The 22,265-nt window shown below is 34.8% G+C and overlaps 2 protein-coding genes across 2 annotated transcripts in view; both read right to left on the bottom strand.

Moving 5' to 3' along the window:
- Nucleotides 1–565: 565 nt before the first annotated feature.
- Nucleotides 566–7,201, bottom strand: LOC130456238 (sex-determining region Y protein-like). The gene is made up of 2 exons (XM_056809920.1): nt 6,596–7,201; nt 566–640 (listed from the first exon to the last, which is right to left on the bottom strand). The coding sequence occupies exons 1-2, from the start codon at nt 7,199–7,201 to the stop codon at nt 566–568; spliced, it is 681 nt and encodes a 226-aa protein (XP_056665898.1).
- Nucleotides 7,202–13,032: 5,831 nt separating this feature from the next.
- LOC130453606 (E3 ubiquitin-protein ligase HUWE1-like) overlaps nt 13,033–22,265 on the bottom strand; it is a gene marked incomplete at its 5' end in the record, with an annotated part of 59,083 nt that continues 49,850 nt past the window's right edge. Inside the window, 11 exon segments of the mRNA XM_056809927.1 lie at nt 13,033–13,402; nt 13,505–13,695; nt 15,095–15,276; nt 16,243–16,360; nt 16,699–16,804; nt 16,893–17,180; nt 18,861–19,001; nt 19,395–19,512; nt 20,018–20,263; nt 20,350–20,505; nt 20,894–20,993. Of these exon segments, the coding sequence (XP_056665905.1) occupies nt 13,300–13,402; nt 13,505–13,695; nt 15,095–15,276; nt 16,243–16,360; nt 16,699–16,804; nt 16,893–17,180; nt 18,861–19,001; nt 19,395–19,512; nt 20,018–20,263; nt 20,350–20,505; nt 20,894–20,993 (1,749 nt within the window).

Raw genomic sequence — 22,265 nt, 5'->3', positions numbered from 1 at the left:
TAAAAAGTATATGCTGGGGGTAGCTATGCCGCACATTTGATAAAAACCCAGTTTTAGAAACGCGAAGACTTGGTTTACTACATTACTACCTAGGTGTGTGACCCAAGTCATTAAGCCTCCAAAAGCCTGGTCCTTAACTTTTCGTCTGCCTAGTAACCAAGACACCAAGGTATTGATTCTAAGCAGAAACAACGGATTTTTGAAAAGTACATGCTTCCTGAAATCAAGATATTAATTATTCACACACAAAAAAATTCTCGTCCCAAACTGAACAAAATTACTGTGAAATGAACCAAAAAAATTTTTGTAAATTGCTATTGATTATTTTGGAAATACATATTAATTTAAAATTTTAAATAAGTTTTTTCAATCTACAAATATTTTTTATTCCTCTTTGCTCAACCCCCACAGAAAAAGGCCTCTGTTACAAAAGAAACCTATTTTGTTATTTCCAGCATAATAGAATTCAGCCTTTTTAGGATCATCAAAGCATAACAACTCAATCCAGAGATTCTATGGCCCAGACAGATTTGAATTCATCCCTGTTTTTAAAAAAATTAGAATGTTAAGGGGTACAGATGTGCACCCCTGGGGTTCGGGAAGGATACCTTTCGAAAGCATACAAGACTCCCAAACTTAGCTTAAAAACAAAAAGAGAAATTTATTAGTTTAGGAAGTAATGCTGAGAGTGGCCAGGAGGATAACAAGGTGGAACAGCAAGATGGGGAGCAGTTCCTTGGGAGGACAGCATGAATGGAAAGGCTGTTCCCCCAGACGACATCAGTTCTGGGGATTTTATACTTTTTAGTATTAGTCACCCAGGCATTTAGAGAGGTGCGGTGATCATCTGGCTGGGGACATAAAGATTCCTTAGTTTTAGGGAACAAACAGATGTCTAAGATGTAGCCTGATAGGATCTAGGTGTATTCTGGAGGTGCCTCTTTTTGTCCATCTTAAATCTAAAGGATGATCAAGGAGGATAAACATCTCAGGACCCTGGGGGGGTGGGGGGGTGGTTCATTGGATGTTTTTAGGCTCCAGAGTCAGGAGGATGTAAAGGGAGCAAGGGAGTTTCCCTGATAATAGTTTGCCTGAGTTTCTAGGGGTACAATGCCCATGTCAAGAAGGTTGGATTTAGTGAATATTTTTAAGGAATTCAGGGCAGCCAGAAAAATATATTTTCAAAAAAGTACAAGTATGGGGGGAAACTAGTTAAAATGCTATGAGCAACGAAATTGATTGTCTCACTCTACAATCAGCAGGCCCAGTAAAAGTTTATTGGGAAAGGTAAATCTAAGTAGTAAAAAGATTAGAAAGGTGTGTATTTGGAAAGGCAGAATAGTTAATGGTGATTTTTTTAATTATAAACTTGATATTGGGACTCACTGTAATATATTGAAAAGGTTAGGGAAATATAGTAAAAACCAGTTTGGAGAGATCCATTGAAAAATAAAGTAATGGACTAAAGTCAAGAAAAATTTGAGAAAGGGAGACTAACTTGAAATAGTCAAGAAATGAGATGATGAAGAGTCTGTGCCACATCTGTGACTGTATCTAAGGAGTGAAAAGAGCATATTTATAAGACATATTGTACAGGTAGAACCAATGAGTTTTGACAATATGTTAGATAAATAAGATAAAGATTTAGGATAATAAGTGAGTAGGAAGATTGTGGTGTCCTTAACAGTAGTAGAGAAATTTCAAAATTCTGGTAAAAAGATGTTTTACATATATTTAAGAGGTTTAATGAACATCAATAATTTTGAGATATCTTAAAGATACTTTGAGGCTTGAGATTACAACTCAAAAAATATGTTAGGACCAGATATATTTTAAAATCACCCTTTAGAGATGATGATTGAATCCATGGAAATTTAAGATGATGAAGTTAAATAGAATGACAGGAAGAGACTGTAGCATACCAGGTATATTAGCATATTGAAAGTATGATTGGCGTATTGATATTGTATCTTATGTGTTCATGTGCCATAGTCATGGTCTTGTTACTTATTGATTATTGTATTGCTGAATCTTCAATCCAAAGGACAAAAGAATTCCTGAGGAAGGACATTAGCTACCACAGTGTTTTAATTACTTCCATGTTAGAATACATTCCATACCAATTGAAATGTTTGATTAACCTCTTCATTTATGATTACATGGTGATCAACTGAGCCAATGTTAAACCTTATACCATTTCACATGTTCATTAGCTACCTCCCACCCCACATTCCTGATTTCTCTAATAAAAGATTGGGAACACATGTAACTCACTCTCTAACACCTTCAACAGAGAAGTATGCTGGAGCCCATGTTGTTCAACTCTTTGTGAGTCTTGCTTCCTTTCTTATGTTCTCTTTCTCTCTCTATCCCCTTCACACATTTTTCTTCAGTCTCGAATTCTCCTCAGGTGTCCACCCAGGAAAACATTAATAAGTGTTTGCTTCTGTCAACATGGAAATATAGAAATCCCCAGTTTAAACGTATAAACCCCAGGTTTTGACCTTGTCACAGGAGAGGTTTCCCCCTGAGGGAAGGTCCCACATCACCAGACAAGAGACATCCACTTCAGCTTTGGTGCAGTAGGTAGAGAGTATCAGTCTTGCAAGCTCAAGGTCCAGAGTTTGATCCTCAATTAGGGTGTGATATACTGGGAAAGGCTTCTGGAGACAAAAGAGCTACTTGACTTCGGATGGAGTCTGTCTCCCACCTGAAGTGGATGTCTCTTGTCTGGTGAAATGGGACCTTCCCTCAGGGGGAAACCTCTCCTGTGACAAGGTCAAAACCTGGAGTTTCTACCCTCAAACTAAGTAAACTTGGGATCTCTAGATTTCCATGTTGACACCAGGAAACAAGAAAATAAGAAGGAAATCTTCGTGGTTATGAAGGTTAATGAAATTACCTATAGAATAGGCCTAAGTTCTATGGTAAATGTAGTCCCTATTGATAATTAATAGATACTCAGGGAATTAAAAATAATTTAGTAAGGTTAGAACTCAGTTAAATCAAGAGATCCTGTCATACTGCCACAACAAAAGAATTATTTTCACAAGTTATCTACAGGTTTTTGCTTTAGCTAGGACTTAGATGCAACATTATTTCTTACTAGAGTTAAGGGGATTAAAAGAGGAGTGTAAAAAAAAATCTTAAACCATTTAAGCCTGGTTAAAGTTACAAAGTAATTAAAATTGAATGAAAAAAGCTTAAAATCCCTAGTCTCAAGCTCCCCAAAGGTGTGTGTGTGAGAGAGAGAGAAAGAGAGAGGTTTTAAAATTAAGGAAAGTTAGAAGCATTTTAATCTTGAGAATTTGTTGGAGTTAATTTTAATTTTGAGACTTTTAAATTTGACTTTCAATATTGTTTTGAAGCTGAAATTTTCATGCAGTTTAAAAAAAATATGATTTGAGGATTTTTGTAATCAAACATTCAATTAGAATTTTACTTGGTATTAGATGTGTCAACATGGAATCTAGGAACCCGAAACTTGTGGCCTAGTGAGATCTGGTGAACCCCAGGTTTCAGGACTAATTTGTAGGTTGGAGACCCTCAGGTTTGAGTTTGTTTCTGTGAGAATTCACCCTGAGGGGAATTTTAGGCTTAACTATCCATTTCAGATGGGAGTTAAATCCAAGCTGAATCCAAGTGACCCTTCTAGTTTCCAGAAGCCTCTCCCAGTATTTGACACCCTCCTACTGATTATCAAACTTGGGACCTTCAGCTTTCCAGACTGAAATGATAGTTGTCTACTGTCACAATTTTTAAAGATGTAGCAAATCTTTCAACCTTGGCAAATATATTTTTAAACAAAGTAAAACTTATCTGGGTCTAGAATAGTACTAAGAAATCTAGATTGTTCTTTTGGAAGTAAATTAAACTGAAGAGATATTTTTGTAAACCTCACTTTACATCTTGAAATTAATACTGTATATTGGCTCCAAGACAGAAGAGCAGTAAGGGCTAGGCCATGGGGGTCAAGTGACTTGTCCAGGGTCACACAGCTGGGAATGGTCTGAGGTCACATTTGAACCCAAGACCTCCCATCTCTAGGTCTGGCTCTCCATCCACTGAGCTATCCAGCTGCCCCCTAAACTGAAGAATTTTGCAGGAGCTCGTTTTGCATTCTTGCTTCATAGAAAAAGCTTGGTAGGAACATTTCTTTTCTTTGTTTCTCTACCTTTAGTACATTATTCTTTATGATATAAATATTTTAAAAATCCATTCAGAAACCACTAGTTAATAAAAATTATTTCTGAAAACCTTTTAGAAATACCATTTTAAATTCTTAGTTCATTAAATTCTCCAAAAGTTGCATACAATTTAACCAGTTTTGCTGAAATCCATCCATCATCATCTATGTGACAATGAACAAAAGCAAAAAAAAAATCTTTATACCACAGAGAATTCTGCATTATTTTCTTTGCCAATAAGTCATTGGAACAATTATTATAAAATCTACAATAGTTCTCTTGCCACCTTGTTATGCTACATCAAATATTAAAATAAAACACAGAGACCTCAATATGCTGAACCAACTATTGTAATGAATACTATTACTTATTAGCAGATATAAAATGGAGATCCCAGAATTAATAATACTGAGTATGCTTCAAATGATCAGCCTAAGTATAAAAGCTGGCAATTGAAATATGTTTAAAACCTCCCTTTAGATCAATTGAAAATATAAATGTAATCCAAAATCATCTTCAGACTTTAGCTTTAAAAAATGTATGAAAATTAAGGAATAAAAATTCCTCCTTTCTTTGTACAATAATAGCTCCATATAATACAAAATAATTCAATGTAGAATTGTTTTAATTTGCCCATACTATTAATAATATTTACCTAAATCAGACTTTCACAGGGATTTTCAACCCTGGACTCAGAATTTTTGCAGAAGTTGAATTCCTGACTTTGAGAGTGTATGGGGAAGGGATTTTTAAGAAGTGGGGGTAGTGAACGAAGTCATTACCTGTTCTAGGTCATGGTACCAATTCATGGTACCAATGAGCATTTTTAGGGCTTCTAATTTGTTTCAGACAGAATATTTGGCCCCCAAGAACTGATTACTCCAATCCAAACATCAAGTGAACTTGCAGGTGATGCTTAGTGGTCTGTAGTTTTAAGAAGGGACAAGAGAAATTAAAAACTGAGTCACAATGGCAAGGGCATGCCAACTATGGCAGACCCAAACTGTTTTCTCTATGTGAAATATAACCATGTGATTGTTTAAGCTTTGTTATCAGATTTGCATGTCAATTATTATTTATGCCTATTAAATTTTATATTTCAAAGACCTTTTTACTCATTCTTTTTAGATTTTAACAGCAAATTCTTTCTCTTGCTTGCATCTTCTTTTACAAGAATAATAAAATACCAGTGAATTTAATTGCTGTATATCACAAAGTTACAGATGTTGCAATTTTTCACAACATTATTCCCTGTGCAAGTGGACATCATTGTTAACTTTCCTTATAATTTAGAACATATTATATATTATAGATGATTTTTGATTATTCTACACATTCTGCTTTATATGAAACAGCTGAAGGAGATAAAATTTCAACCTTCATTAGAAAGTCATAAAAATCTATATTTTAAATAGGTAGTTTCTTTACAGTTTTAGATAATGAATATTGCAAAGTAACAAATCAATTATTAAATCTTATTGCAATTGATAAGGTATCATGTCACTATATAATCTACTTTATAGATATTAGTATAGAGATTGAAACTGCATGTTTCCCAGGTTTAAAGATAGCTACAATTTTACTTCACGAAAATAGCCCATTTTGACCTTCACTTAGCAGATGTTTTTTTGTGTTTCAAGGTTTCCTTTATGTGGAATAGGGAGGGATAAATGACTTGGGATTTTCTCCTTTAGTGGGAGTAGGAGTCTGGAGGTCATAACCCATCTCAAGGTTGTAAGGCACTAGCTCTTTATCTTAACAGAAGGTGAATTTTGCCATAAAATGTAAAAATCAGGATTATTAAACCACTTATTCTAATTTTTTCCTATAATTTCCTGATAGTTTTAAATTTTGATTATGGCAAGTTGTTCTGTTCTCAAAGAGAAAAACATTTCATGTGATATATGTAATAATGTTAAATTAACTATATTTTATTTTGTAAAGAGGGCAGAAGTGGCTTTAGGAGATTTTCATAGTTAATAATAAATTTTGTATGTAATCAATCTTTAAGTGTCTTACTAATTATACAAATAAATTATATTATTTTGAGTATGTAATAGAGAAGATTAGCTTTAAAGGTGGTGCACTTAGTGCTTTGCATATTAAATGAATAAAACATCAGATAAAGTAAGAAATAGTGTGGAAATTCTTTTAAAAACATTTATTTGCATTATGTGTATTTTTAAAGAAAAAAGATACAATTTTGGGTATAAGTATAAGAAGGAGGCACTTAGTAAATATTAAACATTAGAGTGGTCTGTTTGCATCATTTCGAAAAAAATTGGGAAAGTATAAAATGTTTAAATCAAAGCAAGAGTCACAAATTAAAGGGTTTCTGGGTTTTCCAGGCATGAAATTCTCACTATTTGTGAGATTCATATGTAAGTTAGGTGTTCAATATTATTTACCACAGTCCCGGAATTTTGCAGCGGCCACATTTCTGGGTTTTCTTGTTCCGGTGGAAGGTTCATCACATTAATCCAGTTACCGAAGTGCGTGGTACAGGGGTCTTGTGCATAATTGAAGGTGGAGATTTCTGAAATCAAAGCGTTACTTTCATAGCTTTGAGGGGTAGTTGAGTAGAGATCTTTTTGTGTGTCTTGCTCTTGTGTCAATGAACTTGTCCCATATGTACAGCGGTCCTTTGGATAACACCTCTGTCTATTTTTCATAAAAGATTTTGTCTTTCGACGAGGTTGATATTTATAATCTGGATGCTCTTCTCTGTGTTTGGCGCGCAACCGCTTGGCTTCATCAATGAACGGTTGCTTCTCGTTGTCTGTCAGCAGTTTCCAGGATGCTCCAAGTAGCTTGCTGATTTCCGAATTGTGCATTTTTGGGTTCTCCTGAGCCACTTTACGCCGTTGACTCCTTGACCACACCATAAAAGCATTCATAGGCCGTTTCACCCGACTTATACTGCCTGATCTATTGTCCCAGTTATTTTTCACAGACTCACTGACCCTCAAATCCTCTTCCACAAAAGAGCTTTTTATTTCCAGAAAATTATACATAGCGAAGGCTTTGCCCCTCAGTGCCACCAAAACCAGGAAACATACAAACAACAAACAACAACTAAAAAACAACGAACAAATCCCTTACTATTCTTTTACTTTTTCCTACATCCAGGAAATACTACATATAATGAATTTGACCCCACCCCCTAAAGAACCCCCTAACCAATTATATACTCCCCTCTTCACCATTGGCTAATACCTTATTTTATTTATCACTTAAACTTAAATTTGAACCTTTAAAACAAATAAATAGTTAATACATTAGTTTAGGATTTTTATTTTTAAACTTTATTGTAAATTATTTCCTAAAAATATGAAAACAATTTATTTTCATCATTAGTTGCATATCTTAAAACCTAAAATTAAATTATTCCCTCAATAGAAAAAAAAAGTTTTGGTTTCGTTTTGTGAGACAAGATCTGCAGAATCCGGTCTTTGACTTTTATTTATTAAGCATCTATTATTCTATGCCGGGAACTGTGCCTAGGCACATTTTACAAATATCTCTTTTGATCTTTAGAGAAATCTTAAGACATAGGCGCTATCGCTCACATTTTACATTATGAAATTGAAACAGAAGCATTATCACTTTGTAGAAACATTTTATTTAAAAAAAGGACCACACTACCTCTTGTTTTGTGGAAATATTTTGCACCACTTCTCATGTTTCCCTCCAATTTCCTGCTTTCTAATTTTTAGCAATAACTTTTAAAAGATTTGTGTAGTCATCTGTACAACCCCGTGGAATTGCTTGTTGGCTCTGGGAGTGGGGAATTAATGTAGTCAAAATAATCTATTTCTCCTGAATCTTTTTCAGTCTTTTTGTTCTCAATAACCCCACCCACACCCCACTCCAATACAAATGTCAAGTAATTTCTCATTGGTTCCTCTAATTTGCTAAAGATGCTACCCTTTTGGTCTAAATTGGGTACTCATTTGGTGTTTATTTTCTGTCAAGAATACTTTGCACCCTTATCCACAGTTTTCATTGAACAGTGAGTACTTATTCCAATATTTGATACTTTTGGATTAGGTGATTGTGATAGTTTACTTCTATATATTATATAACTAATTTATTCTAGTAATAATCTATTTTAGAATTGATAACAAATATCTAGTCTCAAGCAGAAAAGCTATAAGGCCAGGCACTTTGGAGGCTCAAATAACTTGTATAGAGTCATAGGCTAGAAAGAATCAGAGGTCACATTAGAACATGGGATCTCCTAAATTTAGGCTTGGCTCTTTTATCTTAGAGCCACCTAGCTAGCCATTTCTTAATCCCTCTCTGCCCTATATCCTCAAATTGTTTTTATCATTACAATTTTGCATCATAGTTTGGAAATTTAGTACTCCTAGACTTTCTAACTCCATCTTCCTCTTTAGTTTTTCATCGATTCTTATATCCTCTATTTTTTTTGTCCTAGCAGATGAATTCTATTAATTTTTCTTAATCTACAAAGCATTCTTTGGTAGTTTGGTCAGCATAACACTGGTGAGTAAATTAATTTGGGTAGTAGTCATTTCTTCATAAAGTCACTTATATTGTGATTGAATTTTTAGAATATTGAATAGAAATAGGAATAATTTTCTTTTTCTAAACAGGAATGCTGTGTCAAATTCTGTATATAGCGAGAATGATTTTGTTATTTACTCTTAATATTAATTATGAGTATTTTCCTAATTCCCACACCCTTTATTTTGGATATAAATTTATCCAGGATATAGTGTGATTTTGCTAAATTTTATTTAATTTTGATTCATTTATGAATTGTCACAATTTATCTTTGAAAGGCTTATTTAAATATTTTACTTTCTATTTTGCTAATCTTGGCAATTTAAATTTTTGTAAATATTTATTTCACTTAGATTATCATTTTTATCAACTAATGTATGCATTGCTCAGCCTTTTTTAAAAGGATTTGGAGATATATCCAACTCTTCATGAAATCATTGGCATTTTGAGTGTGTGAAAGATACTGGAGTCATTTTTGCATATGAAGAAAATGAGACAAACAGAATTAATTGACTTTATTTAAATAAGGAAGAGTAAGTCTTCCCGACTCCAAGCCTGGCAACCTGTGCATTGTGCCACCTAGACTGAAATAAGTACAATTTAAACATAAAACAAAATTTTGAAAGCTCCAAACCTGTTTACTTTGTTCTCTCCAGCTTTCTCTGCATGCCCAGGTTCCTTCAACTTTCCTCCCTTTCTACATTTTTTTCTCATATTCTATTACAATGTAAGCTCCTTGAGTATTGTTTCTGCTTTCACTAGTACCTTTTACTTCAGTTTCTAATACAGGCGTGTTGACTTATCAATCAGTCCCAATAGTGTTCTTTAAACTCTTCCTTCATGATGTCCTTTCAAACTGTTTGCTCAATCAATTCCTCTTGCTCCTTATTCCTTTCTTTAGTTTGCTTGTTCTTTCCTTTTTCTCCTTATTTGACCAAAGTACCCTTACTACTATATTGTACTTTTAACAAATGTAGAGTCCTTTAATCATTGTATATTCCTTTTTAGTCTACTCCTGAGAGTCAAAAATGAGAAAGAAGTCAAAGGGAAATGGGAATGATGAGCTTTGCTTTCATTTATATATATATATATATACACACACATACATATAATTAAACTTCATGTATGTTAACTTTAAACACATTTCATTTCCAGGAAAGTATTTTCAAATTCAGAAACTGTTTTTTAAATAATGTAAACATTATTGGTTACATTTGTAATAACTTCAAACTTTTATTTCTACAGTTTTAACTCAATACTTGGAATAGAAAATGTGAAAGAGCATCAGTTAAATTTTTTTTGATAAACATTAGTGAGGGAAGAGATATTTTAATGCCCTTTTTAGGGTAGTCACTTTATCTTCATGTTCTTCTCCCTTCTGAGAAATGGTTTCTTGACAGATGCCTAGCAGAGAAACTCCACCCCCAATATAATTCCAACAAAAAGACCATCTGCATTAGTTAGAAAAGTTATATTCTCACATATAAACAACATAGCTTCTATTTATTTATTAAAGTTGCCTTTATTCAATACCACAGAAATATATTCATGTTTTATTGTTCTAGTCCTATTTTTTTTCCTGTCTTTTCTCACACTCTCAAGCTAAAACTTTTTCAAAGTAAGACATAAGATATGAAGTAGAAACATCAAATGGTACTTTAAAAAAAAAAAGCATGGAGTGAGTCCTCTACATTTTGTAGGCAGGAAGCAGTGCATACAGTAAGAATGAAAGGGGACATTCCAATGAACAAGTATAGAGCAAGAACACAAATAGGTTTCAAGTGGATTAGAAAAAAGGCTATAAATCTTTAGGACTAGAAGGAAGAAAACATTAGAATACAACTCCCAACCATTAAATTGAGGGAAAAGATCTAAAGTAGCCTGGTTTCCCACCCTTTTTAAAAATAACCCTTTTCTTCTGTCTTAGAATCAATATGATGGATTGCAAGGCAGAAGAGTGGTAAGAGCTAGGCAATGGAGGTTAATTGACTTGCCTAGGGTCACACAGTTGGGAAGTGTCCCAGGTCACATTTGAATTTAGGACCTCATCTCTAAGTCTGGCTCTCAATCCACTGAACTAGGTAATTGCCCTGAGCCTCTATGTTTCTAATGAAGTAGAGATTTCTGAATTTCCTGACATGGAATGAAATATAAGAATATGGTTCTCAAAGTGTATACCTTATTTAAAAAGAAACTGGATAAAATGTAAGGCACAATAGATTGGCAATACTTTTGTGGCATGAATTGAAATCTCTGTTTACCTTAATTTTCTCATCTCTAAAATGGAGATGAGTACCAACCTCCTTTGGTTAAAAAACATGAATTGCTTAGCACAAAATTGTACGTATTGAAGAGAAGTAATATATAGTTTTTTGGGAAAAGACCAACAAAAGATAACCACATAAATGAAAATAACAGACACATTTAGAAAAAAATAGATCTTAAACATACAGATATATTAGTCATAAAGAACAAAATTCTGTAGTTGTTTAAGAAAAGTTGGCTAATTTTCAAGCACAAATGGCAATTCCCATGAAAATTTTGTTTTTTATAAATACAAAACAAAAAATTTACTTTCTGAGAATTGACATAAGGCAAAAAAGTATAACAGATAAATGGGGTTAAGTGACTTGCCCAGTTGTATAGCCAAGAAGTATTTGAGGTCAAATCTGAACCCCAAACCACCATTTTATTATTTTTATTTTATCTTTTTAAATTTTTATTTGGTCATTTCCAAACATTATTCATTGGAAACAAAGATAATTTCCTTTTCTTCCCTCCCCCCTCTCCCACCACCACTCCCATAGCCGATGCACAATTCCACTGGGTATCATATGTGTTCTTGATTCAAACTCATTTCCATGTTGTTGGTATTTGCATTATAGTGTTCATTTAAAGTCTCTCCTCAGTCATATCCCCTCCACCCCTGTAGTCAAACAGTTGCTTTTCATCGGTATTTTTACTCCCACCATTTATCTTCTGCTTGCGGGTAGTATTTTTTTTTAGATCCCTGCAAGTTGTTCAGGGACATTACACCGCCACTAATGGAGAAGTCCATTACGTTCGATTATACCACAGTGTATTACTCTCTGTGTACAATGTTCTCCTGGTTCTGCTCCTCTCGCTCTGCATCACTTCCTGGAGGTCGTTCCAGTCTCCATGGAATTCCTCTACTTTATTACTCCTTTGAGCACAATAGTATTCCATCACCAACATATACCACAATTTGTTCAGCCATTCCCCAATTGATGGGCATCCCCTCATTTTCCAATTTTTGGCCACCACAAAGAGTGCAGCTATGAATATTCTTGTACAAGTCCAAACCACCATTTTAAAGTCATGTTTTTTTACTCTTCACCAAGTCAATCCAAAAATGTTTATTTTCCAAAGACACTAATATTGATGGAAAGATCACCAAGCAAGACTTTAAAATATGTAAAAGGGATAGAATATGAAGAATGATATTTATAAGTTATATCAATTATGTGGCTGGAAAACAGGCTTGGGAGGTCGTGACAGTGACAAAAAGAGGCTGAAATTTTTTTTTTGGGAGAAATTGTAATGCAAAATCAATTCAATAAGAACTTTCTCTCTAATCTTAGGGGAAAATCCAGAATTTTAAATGAATAAAAGATAAAGTAATATGAAAAATACTTTCAATAATCCTAATTTAGTAGTTTTTTCTTCTTTTAGCATTTAGAGACACTTTTCATCTTATTTTCCAAAAACTCACATCCATTTGGTTCAATTCATTGTTCAGTTCTTTTCAAGATGTTTTTTTCCCTTTAGAGTAGTCAAACCCTCTATTGTTAGATCCTTTAAACTATGTGATGAAAGATTCTCTTATCCCAAGGACACTGTGAGCATGTAAAAAGGGTAAAGTGACTCTGACTCTATTCAATGTCTTAAGTTATCTTTCTTTTGGTTCTAAAAACAAACAAACAAAAAAAGTTAAAAAAATAGTAGTCTCAAATTAAAACCTGGGGACAAAGGGAAAGGAAAAAACTTGTAAATTTGCAATCTTCCATTTCACTTCATTTCCAGACCACTAAAGCTAATTTTCCATTTCACTAAATGAATATTCCATGAACAAATTCAATTCTGCAAGCAGCAAAATTTTGTGTATAGAATACCTAAGTGTATATACACAAATTAATTTAGGGTTATGGTCACAGATCTACTTCACACTTTCTCTTATACATTACAAATTATTCTTCTTTCATTGAAAAGCCCAATTCTCCTTTTCTCATGGGATTGAGGAGGTTGGCATATATGGGAAAATAAAGGGCTGAAAAGCAGGGATGATACACACACATTTAGTTTGATTTAATTAATTTATTGGTTACGCTTCTTCTGTGGTCTTTTTGTGCTTTGGGAAAAGTGTCTGTAAAGTGTGTGTGTAAAGTGTGTGTGTGTAAAGTGTGTGTGTGCAAAGTGTGTGTGTGCAAAGTGTGTGTGTGTATGTAAAGTGTTTTTTTTCCTTTTTTTTTTTGTAAAATCCATCCCTTTCTTCTTTCCTTCCCCAAGACTAAGAGTAGAAAAAATAGCAACAGTGGGGAAGGGTGCTGCACAGCTTTTATGATTATGCCAGTCCGAAGCCCTCTGAGCACTCCTGTATAGCCAACAGCAGCATATGGCGTAACTTCTCATAGCTCTCATAAGCAGGGAGGTCCAGCTGATTAAAACTAGAAAAAAGAGATGGACACATAAATGAAAAGTCTGAATTCGGAGTAGCTGAATAGAGCTCCCACATCAACAATTCTCTTACATCATCCATGGTTTCTTACCAAGTATGAGCTGAAGGTAAGCGGTCTGTAGATCTGTCATCACGGTGAATCTGGAATTTCTGAATACCATTCATTCCTTCAAGTGCTGCAAAGCCCTGAAGAGGCACCTTGGAAGTGCCTGTAACAAACTGGAGGAATTTGGCTCGATCTGCTTGATCAAAAGAGCGAAGAGCTCTCCAGAACCACTGTATCTAGAAGGAAAAATATTCAAGTCCAAATGTTAAAGGATGCAGGTAGGAACAGAGATGGGAAGGCAGTGGAGGGGATAAATAGGAAAAGGCTGGGAGTTGGCAAGTTTCTGATTTGCCTTTGAATGGGTAACCTTGAATTACATTCTTTTATTACTTTTCTACAATACTTTTGAATCTTATGCTTGTAATTTAGTGTTTATTTACATCCCCTTTTTTCTGATTTCAAATCCTTAATTCTTACTCTGTAAGACTGAGTTAGATTAGTAATTCACTAGGATAACTCTATAGTTTCAAAATCTTCCTTGTCAGATTATAAGCAAAATATGAGGTTCTCTAGCAATGGAGAGAAGAGAGTTTGAAGAACTTTTCCATTCAGTTTTCACTAAAGCAGTTTATTTCAATAAATTCCTTTAAAGTGCCCTGATTCAGTCCCCAGTAATATCTTCTAGGATAGCAAACCTTTCAGAGACCATGTGCTGTCCCTTTCCGCTACACACAGATAATGGTCTCAACATGTGTAGAGAGGGGGAGAGGAGTGGTCTAAGCATTCCTTCCAGCTTTGCTGCATTTGAGTCTCCCACCTTACCCCCAGACTGGGGAGGGAGGAAGCACTTCCACTGAACTTCTGGGCAGAGGGACAGGTGAAGGGAAAAAAATGTCCTTAGTGCAAGTGAAGAGCAGGAGAGGAGGGACCCAGTAGCTCTGCCACTTGTGACACTGGAGAAGGGGAAGGGAGCAGTTCTACCTATGTCCCTTTGCGTTTCTAGTAATGAACTCTGGGGTTGGTTGGGTAGGTGAAGGATGGGGTGTGGGCTCACAAAAAATACATTGTTATTAGGCACATATGTTATAGATTTGCCATTATTGTCTTAGGATGACTGAATTTTGGTGGATGGAAATAAGAGAAAATAATGGTTAGAAAAACACAAATCTAGACCTTCAAAATGCAAGCTATATAAAATATGTAAATCATAATAGCTCATAATTATAACACTTGTTTCAGCCCATTCCCAGAGAAAGATATGATGATACTCTTGAAAAAAAAAACACACCTCTTTAATTGTGATATGCAATTAGATAGATTGTTCCAGATCCATGGCAGTCTCATACTAGTTTACAGTTAATAAATATATTCTACATCATTTGAATTTTAAAGCTGTACTGGAAAATAAGGATGGATAATAGGTTTAAAAAAATAAGAGGTGTTGGGGACAGGTAAATGGCACAGTATACTGAGATCCAGGAGGTCCTGATTTAAAATCTGATCTGATCCTCACTATGTGAACTCTGGGCAAATAATTTAATACCCAATGCCTAGCAATTACCATTTTTCTGTCTGGGGATCACACATAGTATGGATTATAAGAGAGAAAGCAAAGGTTTAAAAAAAAAGTATTACCTGGATGGAATTAGACTGATACTTGTGATACTCTGTGTTTGATTTTAGGTCATCAATATCTATTGTGGGAAGTCCCGAGATTAAAAGTTCTAGCTCTTGCTCCGTAAAGATAGAAATAAGACGCTTGGGGATAATTTCATAAAAGCCCTCCAAAAAGGCAGCCAATTGTTTTCGGATTGCTCCTGTAGGAAAGAATTTATTATCTGTCCATTAAAATAATCATCACTGTCTATCTCTCAATTTGCTATTATGAATATGTGACATTACACTTTCTTTTGGGGTCCTTTTATTCTGTTTTCTCACCTCAACAATACTTTATTGATGGTTATTAGTACTAGATAATACAAAGTAACTTGTATATGGTTTTTGTCCACTACATATTATTTTATATATATTTGATTTCTGTGCAATAGAATGTTGCCTAAAAAAATTTTCATTTCCCCCTCTATCTTCTCAAAGGCTAGTAGGATTTCTTGTCTTATCTAAATTTGTAATTTTCTTAGCCAACAGAGCAGATATTGTATATTCAATACACCTCATGCTAAACTGTAATATTACTAGAAAAAGACTAAGAGAAAGCTCAAGTCAATTTCATTTCAAAGAGGAAGAAAATGAGACCCAGAAAGAAGCAGAGTAAATTTCCTGAAGAGTTTATATTCTAGCTGGGACATAAAAAGGCAGATATGTTGGGGGAAGCCAGGTGGCTCAGTGGATTGAGTGTCAGGTCTAGGGATAGGAGGTCCTAGGTTCAAATCTGGCCTTCAGATAGCCCTTAATATTCTTCTGCCTTAAACCAATACATAGCATACATTCATAGAGTTGTTAAAAAAAAAAGTCAAAGGTAGGGAAGAATGGAACAGACTTCTCTTACTACCCCTACCCAGGCTCTTGGCTAAAGAAATAGCTACTATTTCTTTTAAACCAGAATAACAGCACTTTCTCCATTCAATTTTTCTTTGCTCTTTTTCAACAACCAAATGCATTAGGTGCTATTAAGTATCCCCATTTTAACATTAAAGAAAATGAAGTAAACAGGGGTTTGCCTACTGTTAGCTGGTGAGTATATGTGGGTGGATTTGATTTTTCTGATTCTAGATCCAGTGTAACATCAAGCTGCCTCTAATAATTATATCACAATCTCCACATACCTGTCATTCTCATTTGGCACACCAAATGCACATATTCCTTTTTGTTCTCTTCAGTTACTAGGATATTAGCTCCATTTGGCTTGAGGTCTCGAACCTCACAGACTCCAAATTCTTGAACCTGAAAATAAGCAATCAACTCCACCTCATCAAAGGAATTAAAACAAAACATCAAGTGGAACTAGTTTCTTTTTTGTCATAATGATTTCAAATGGTCTCTGGAGAAGCAAATATAGTAAAGACATTTCAAAATCTCTTGCTTTTTCTTCTTGAGACAAGAAGCCAATTACATTATTCTGTCAGGCCCTAAGGGTCTAACATGAAATTAGGAATATTGACTTAAAAACTTCATTTCCATGGAATGAAAAATGCTACTTAAAAAAATAGAATGGCTTAATTGAAATTAACATCCAGGGATTATTTCTTTTATAGTCACTCAGAAGTCCCACCTAGCATTACCTCAGTACTGAAAGTAAGATCATATCCAAGTGAAGAGACATCATTTTCCAGTAAGTAAACTAGGCCTTGGTAAAAGTGGTAGTCTTCACTCTCCATATCTGTGTACCTGAAGGTAAGTGGAAACCACTGTTAATTGTGGAAAAGGAAATGGCTGATATTAAGAGAAAACTTTTTTGTAGTGGATTGGAACATACCTGACTGACTTGCCCAGGATGTGTTTATAGAAAGATCTAGTGAAGTAGCACTCAAGGAGACGGTTGTCATAGACAGCCTTAGCCACAATTCGTCCAACAAATTTGAAATAACTAAGATGATTGGGATTACAATGTGATGAAGGGTTGATGGTATAGGTGACCCTGTCACCTGGTGAAGTCCGGAACAAGGCATACATAGGATTAAACATCTCCCTTGAGATGATCATGTACCATTCCCGAAGGAGTCCTCCAGCATCTTGGCCTTCTTCTCCTTCAAATACTATATACCTGTTATAAAAAGGAGATGGGAAACAAAATATGAAATTCTAGTCACACAACACTTACCATGGAACATTTGGGACTGGTCCCCAAATGAGTAGTATTAAAAGTTAAATTAAAAGAATTACTAAGATTATAGAATTTTTAGCTATTAATATAATTCCTTCATTTTACAGATGAGACTTTCCTTTCATTTTTTCTTAAAAAAACAACAACAACAAAAGAAAATAAAAACAACAACAACAACAACAAAACAAACCCTTACCTTCCATTTTAGCATCTGTATTTGTTCTAAGGCAGAAGAGTGAAAAGGGTCAGGCAATGGGGGTCAAGTGACTTGCATAGGTTCACACAGCTAGGAAGTATCTGAGGCCAGACTTGAACCCAGGACCTTCCATCTGTGGGCCTGGCTCTCTATCCATTGAGCCACCTAGCTGCTCCCCAGATGAGACTTTCCATAAATTCAGGTATTAAGAGATTTACCTAAGGCTTGTAATGACTAAACAGTAGAATGCAGGTCTCCCCAGAGCATTCTACCAGGACAATATCTATTTTTCTATTCCAAAAAATTAAACACATCAGTCAGCCTTTGGAAAAAAAATCAAAATTATAAAAAAATTCTTTCCTTCCACCTCAAAGTCAATAATAAGTATTGTTTTGATTCTAAGACAGAGGAGAATAAGGGTCAGACAACTGGTATTAAGTAACTTACACAGGGTCACACAGCTAGGAAATATATGAGGGTCCCATTAAAACCCAGAACTTTTTTTCTTTAGGCCTGGCTATAACTATTTAAAGGGGGACACATGAACATTTTCTGAATAATTTTGACCATATAACAATTTTTTTTTAAAAACAAACAAATCTAATGCAAACAAGATGAAAAGGGAGGGAAACAACTAGGAAGAAATTTCTAGAACAAATTTCATTAATAAAGATCTCAAATATATGAAGAACTAAGACAAATTTATAAGACTACAAGTCATCCCCCAATTGATAAATATAAATAGGCAGTTTTCAGAGTAAGAAATCAAATCTCAAATCACATGAAAATGTTCTCAATCATCCTAGATTAGAGAAATGCAAATTAAAATCACTCTAAGGGTACCCTCTACACTAATGCAGTGAAATTGTAAACTGATTAATTCTGTAGGACAATTTGAAATTATGCTTAAAGGGTTTTAAACAATGGATACCCTTTGATCCAGTATTAGCATTAGTAGCTCTGTATCCCAAAGAGGTAAAAAAAAATTTGGAAAAGGATGTTAATACCAGAACAATTTGGAAGGACTTTTGTCTCTTATTTTCAAGAACATGTAAGTTTATGGTCTGATATGGCATATTGAGAGTTGATTGGTTACATAATGAGAAGTAGGGTGAATTTAAATGGGGATAAAACCTATTCATAGGTGTGACTTATTCATGATCAAACATGGTAGCCAGATCATAAAAATAAACAATTCCAGCAATTCATATCTTAAAAGTGTTTTTTTTTCCTTTATAAAATGAGAGTCTGACTTTGCTTGCTAAAGATCTGAAACATTAAGGGAATCATAAAATTTATCTCTAGCGCTTTGTATGATCTCCAAATATCAATGGGTACATAATCAGTTCTAGCAAAGCTTTCTGTGTTCACTATGAAAATTTTTATTGACTATGAAAATTAGATTATTTGTATGGTGTTCTTACAATCGATTCTTCATTTCCTCAGGAGATTTTCGATGTAGTTCACGATAAGAGTCTTCAAAAACATGGTCACGACGGACATGCACAGCCATGTCTTCCTTTCGGAGTCCTTCATCTAGGCGCTCTAGCTCTTGGCGGAAATATCTGTGATGTGGGAAATGGAAAAGTAAAAGTAAAATGAAACTGAGAAAAATGGAAAAATGAAGATCCTACCAATAGACAAGATGAAAGAATGAAATCTCCTGGTTCACATTCTATAGCTGTTTGTAATCATGATCTAACTTTTTTCTTCCTCAATAACTAGTTCTTTTTTTGCTTTTAAAGATTGTTGAAAATTCTTAAAATCAGCTCTATGGTTTATGAAGGATGATAAATCTAGGTAGGCACTAAAAACATACATATAATGTTTCCTGCATATTCTCTTCCTAAATCTTGTATTCTGTCATCAGTGAAAATTGCTGTTTTTCTGGTTTTCACTCTGGAAAAACATTTTCTACCCTGATCTTTACTCCTTCTACTCAAATTTTAGGGACATACTTGCGCTTTACATCAAAATCAAGGACCCGGATATAGTCAACAAGGACAGCAAAAGGCCCATCTGAAAGGTGGGTGGTGGACTGACGTAGAATCTGGTTTAACACAGTTCGATGAGTTTCTAAGAAGAGAGAAGAATGGATTTAAGTACACGCCAAAATTCATTTCAAATCTTATCAAATTAATACAATTTCTTGAATTAAAAAAAAAAAAAGATAAGAAAGCTTAGGATGGAAGGCCAAAGAAATAGAGGCCTCCTGCATCAATACATCTATCACTCACCTCCCATACATTTTATTTTACTTCTGTAACCTCATTTCAATCACTAGAAGAATTAGCAACAATAAGTTTACCCACTTCCCCTCTTCTCTTAGCTTCACAATATTCTAGAATTCTAACAGCAACATGGCAAAATAGCATAATCATTCCTTTTGCAATTTCATTTTTCACCTTAATAATAAGTGCTCAATTATTCTTTTCAGTCTGCTTTTACATCTCTCCAGTTTCTGGGTTGTATAATATTTTTAAAGGCCTAGTCATAATACTCTATTCCCAAACCTGAATTACAACCTATGGTTTTATATGAGAAAGGTTTAAAGTCTGAATGTAGACTGCGTTTTCCTTACCAGCAAATCGAAGGAACTTCTGTGTGTCAGGGGGTAGACTGGAAGATATATGCATTGATGAAGGCTCCCTGGAGAAGAATGGGTCCAGAGATGAAGGAGTAGCAGGGGTCAAGGGGGCAGGAGAAAGTGGTGGAGGCTCATCTTTGATGTGGGCAAGCTGGCTCTCCCGAGTATCTCTTATAGGTGGCTTGCTTTCTCGTTCTGTGGCATGTACCAGAAAAAAGGCCTCAACAGCAGGTTGTAGCACTGGACAAAAGGGGAAAGAAAATAGATAAGAAGATATAGAAACATAGAAAACAACCTAGAGAAAATATTTGTTTTAATATAGTCACCTAACACAGCATGCTGGTCATGGGATTCTTCTAGTTCTTTCAAACATTCACCCAGCATATCCCAAAGCTCATCTAGGCTCAATTGTTCACTTAGTAATGGAAGCTCTAGAGGTCTTTCCTCTTTTTCCTTTTCTCCGGATTGTAGTCCTTCAGAGCCTAGGGGTAAGATAAAGGAAATAAAGAATTGAAGTGCTTATAATGTACTTGTATTGAAATTATTACCCAATGATGACCAAATAGCAAAAAGGTTGAGATAAAAAAGATCATCCATGCTTGGTCAGAAGAGATGATCTTAGCATAAACATTCTTCACAATAAGATAGAAATTTGTTTTAACCAAGACCATAGATTTTTAAAATTCCTTTGTCCCACAGGGCCTTGTACAGAAAAGGCACCTAGGAATCAATGTGCAGTGAATAAATAATTAGTTGATGCTCTCCTTATTGACAGAAATTATTACTTCCCTCTATTTATCTGGCCTATTCCAGTACTTTGCTGTTCCCAATGTTATATTCTCACATTTTACTTTCAAAGAGTATACTGACCTATAATAGGCTGCACATCTTGAGTGCTGGGAGATGGCTGGTCCACATCCATGGGAGAGTCATCTCTTCGGGCAGAAACTTCCGATTGTCCTGATTCCGACTGGACAAAATAGTAAAAAGAAGTCTGAATCTCTACTACCCCAGGAACTACCTTCATCTAGAGATGCAACAGTGATTTTCTGCTCTGCTCCTAGATCCATGAATTACATCTCCTTTCTTATTTAGATAGTGGTGAATCCTAACCCTATCAGACTTCTTGGCCTCAGACATTTTCTCTTGATAGTGTTTTACAATATCACCATTTAATTTTATTCTTGCTTAAGAGAGAAAGCCAGGCTAAAATTAGGACAGATTATTAACTCCTTTTCATTTTGAAATTGCAGGAGTAAGGGCTAGGCAATGGGGGTGAATTGATTTGCCCAGGGTAGATAGGAAATGACCCAGATAGGACCTCCTATCTCTAGGTCTCAGTTTCAATCCACTGAGCCATTTAGTTGCCCCACTCCTATCATTAAAAAAAGAATTTCCCCTTCTTAATTACAGGTAAAGCAATTTTTTAAAGCTTTTATTAAAACATTTTTTGAGCTAAATTCTTTTCCTCCCCTCTTTCCCTCATCCAGAGACAGCAGGCAATATGATATATATTTTATAAATGCAATAATGTTAGAAAGTTTTCCATGTTAGTCATTTTGTAAAAGTGTAATTGAACCCCCCCCAAAAGAAAATTAAATATAGCATATTTAAGGTTGAATTCAGACTCGACTGGTTCTTTCTCTGAAGGCAGATACCATTTGTCATCATGTTGTCCTTAGAGCCTGTTAAGATTACTCTATGGCTACTACTACTATGGCTAAGAATAGCTAAACAAGACAGATATTTCTAACATCTCTTTATTTCCCATATCTTTTATTATAGAATAAATACTAATAGGTATTTCAAGGCAGAAGTATAAACTAAGCAACGGGTGTTAAGTGACTTGTCCAGGGTCACAAAGCTGTCAAGTTTTTAAAGCCAGATATGAACCCATGACCTCCTATCCCTAGGACTGGCTTTCATCCACTGAACCCCCCCCCCCCCCCCCCCCCCGTGAAGTGCCGGACAGATATATGTTTAATTAAACAATGAGATACACAATGTCAAAAAAACATGGAAGAGGCAGCAGTAAAATAAAGAACAAATTTTGAAATGGAGATTGAAATAAGAAATTGAAATAATGAAGGAAGTCTAAGACAGATAATAGTCTTAAAAAAAGTCTTAAAATATCCTCTCACTGAGAAAAAGAGGAAGAACATGTAGGAATAATGATACATTCTCTAGAAGAATAGATTTTTTGATATTCATTCAGGGCAGGAGGTAGAAAGAGAAGAAAAAT

Source organism: Monodelphis domestica (genome assembly GCF_027887165.1).
Source record: "Monodelphis domestica isolate mMonDom1 chromosome Y unlocalized genomic scaffold, mMonDom1.pri SUPER_Y_unloc_1, whole genome shotgun sequence".
Classification (NCBI taxonomy): Eukaryota; Metazoa; Chordata; class Mammalia; order Didelphimorphia; family Didelphidae; genus Monodelphis; species Monodelphis domestica.
This window is presented reverse-complemented; position numbering and strand designations above follow the sequence as displayed.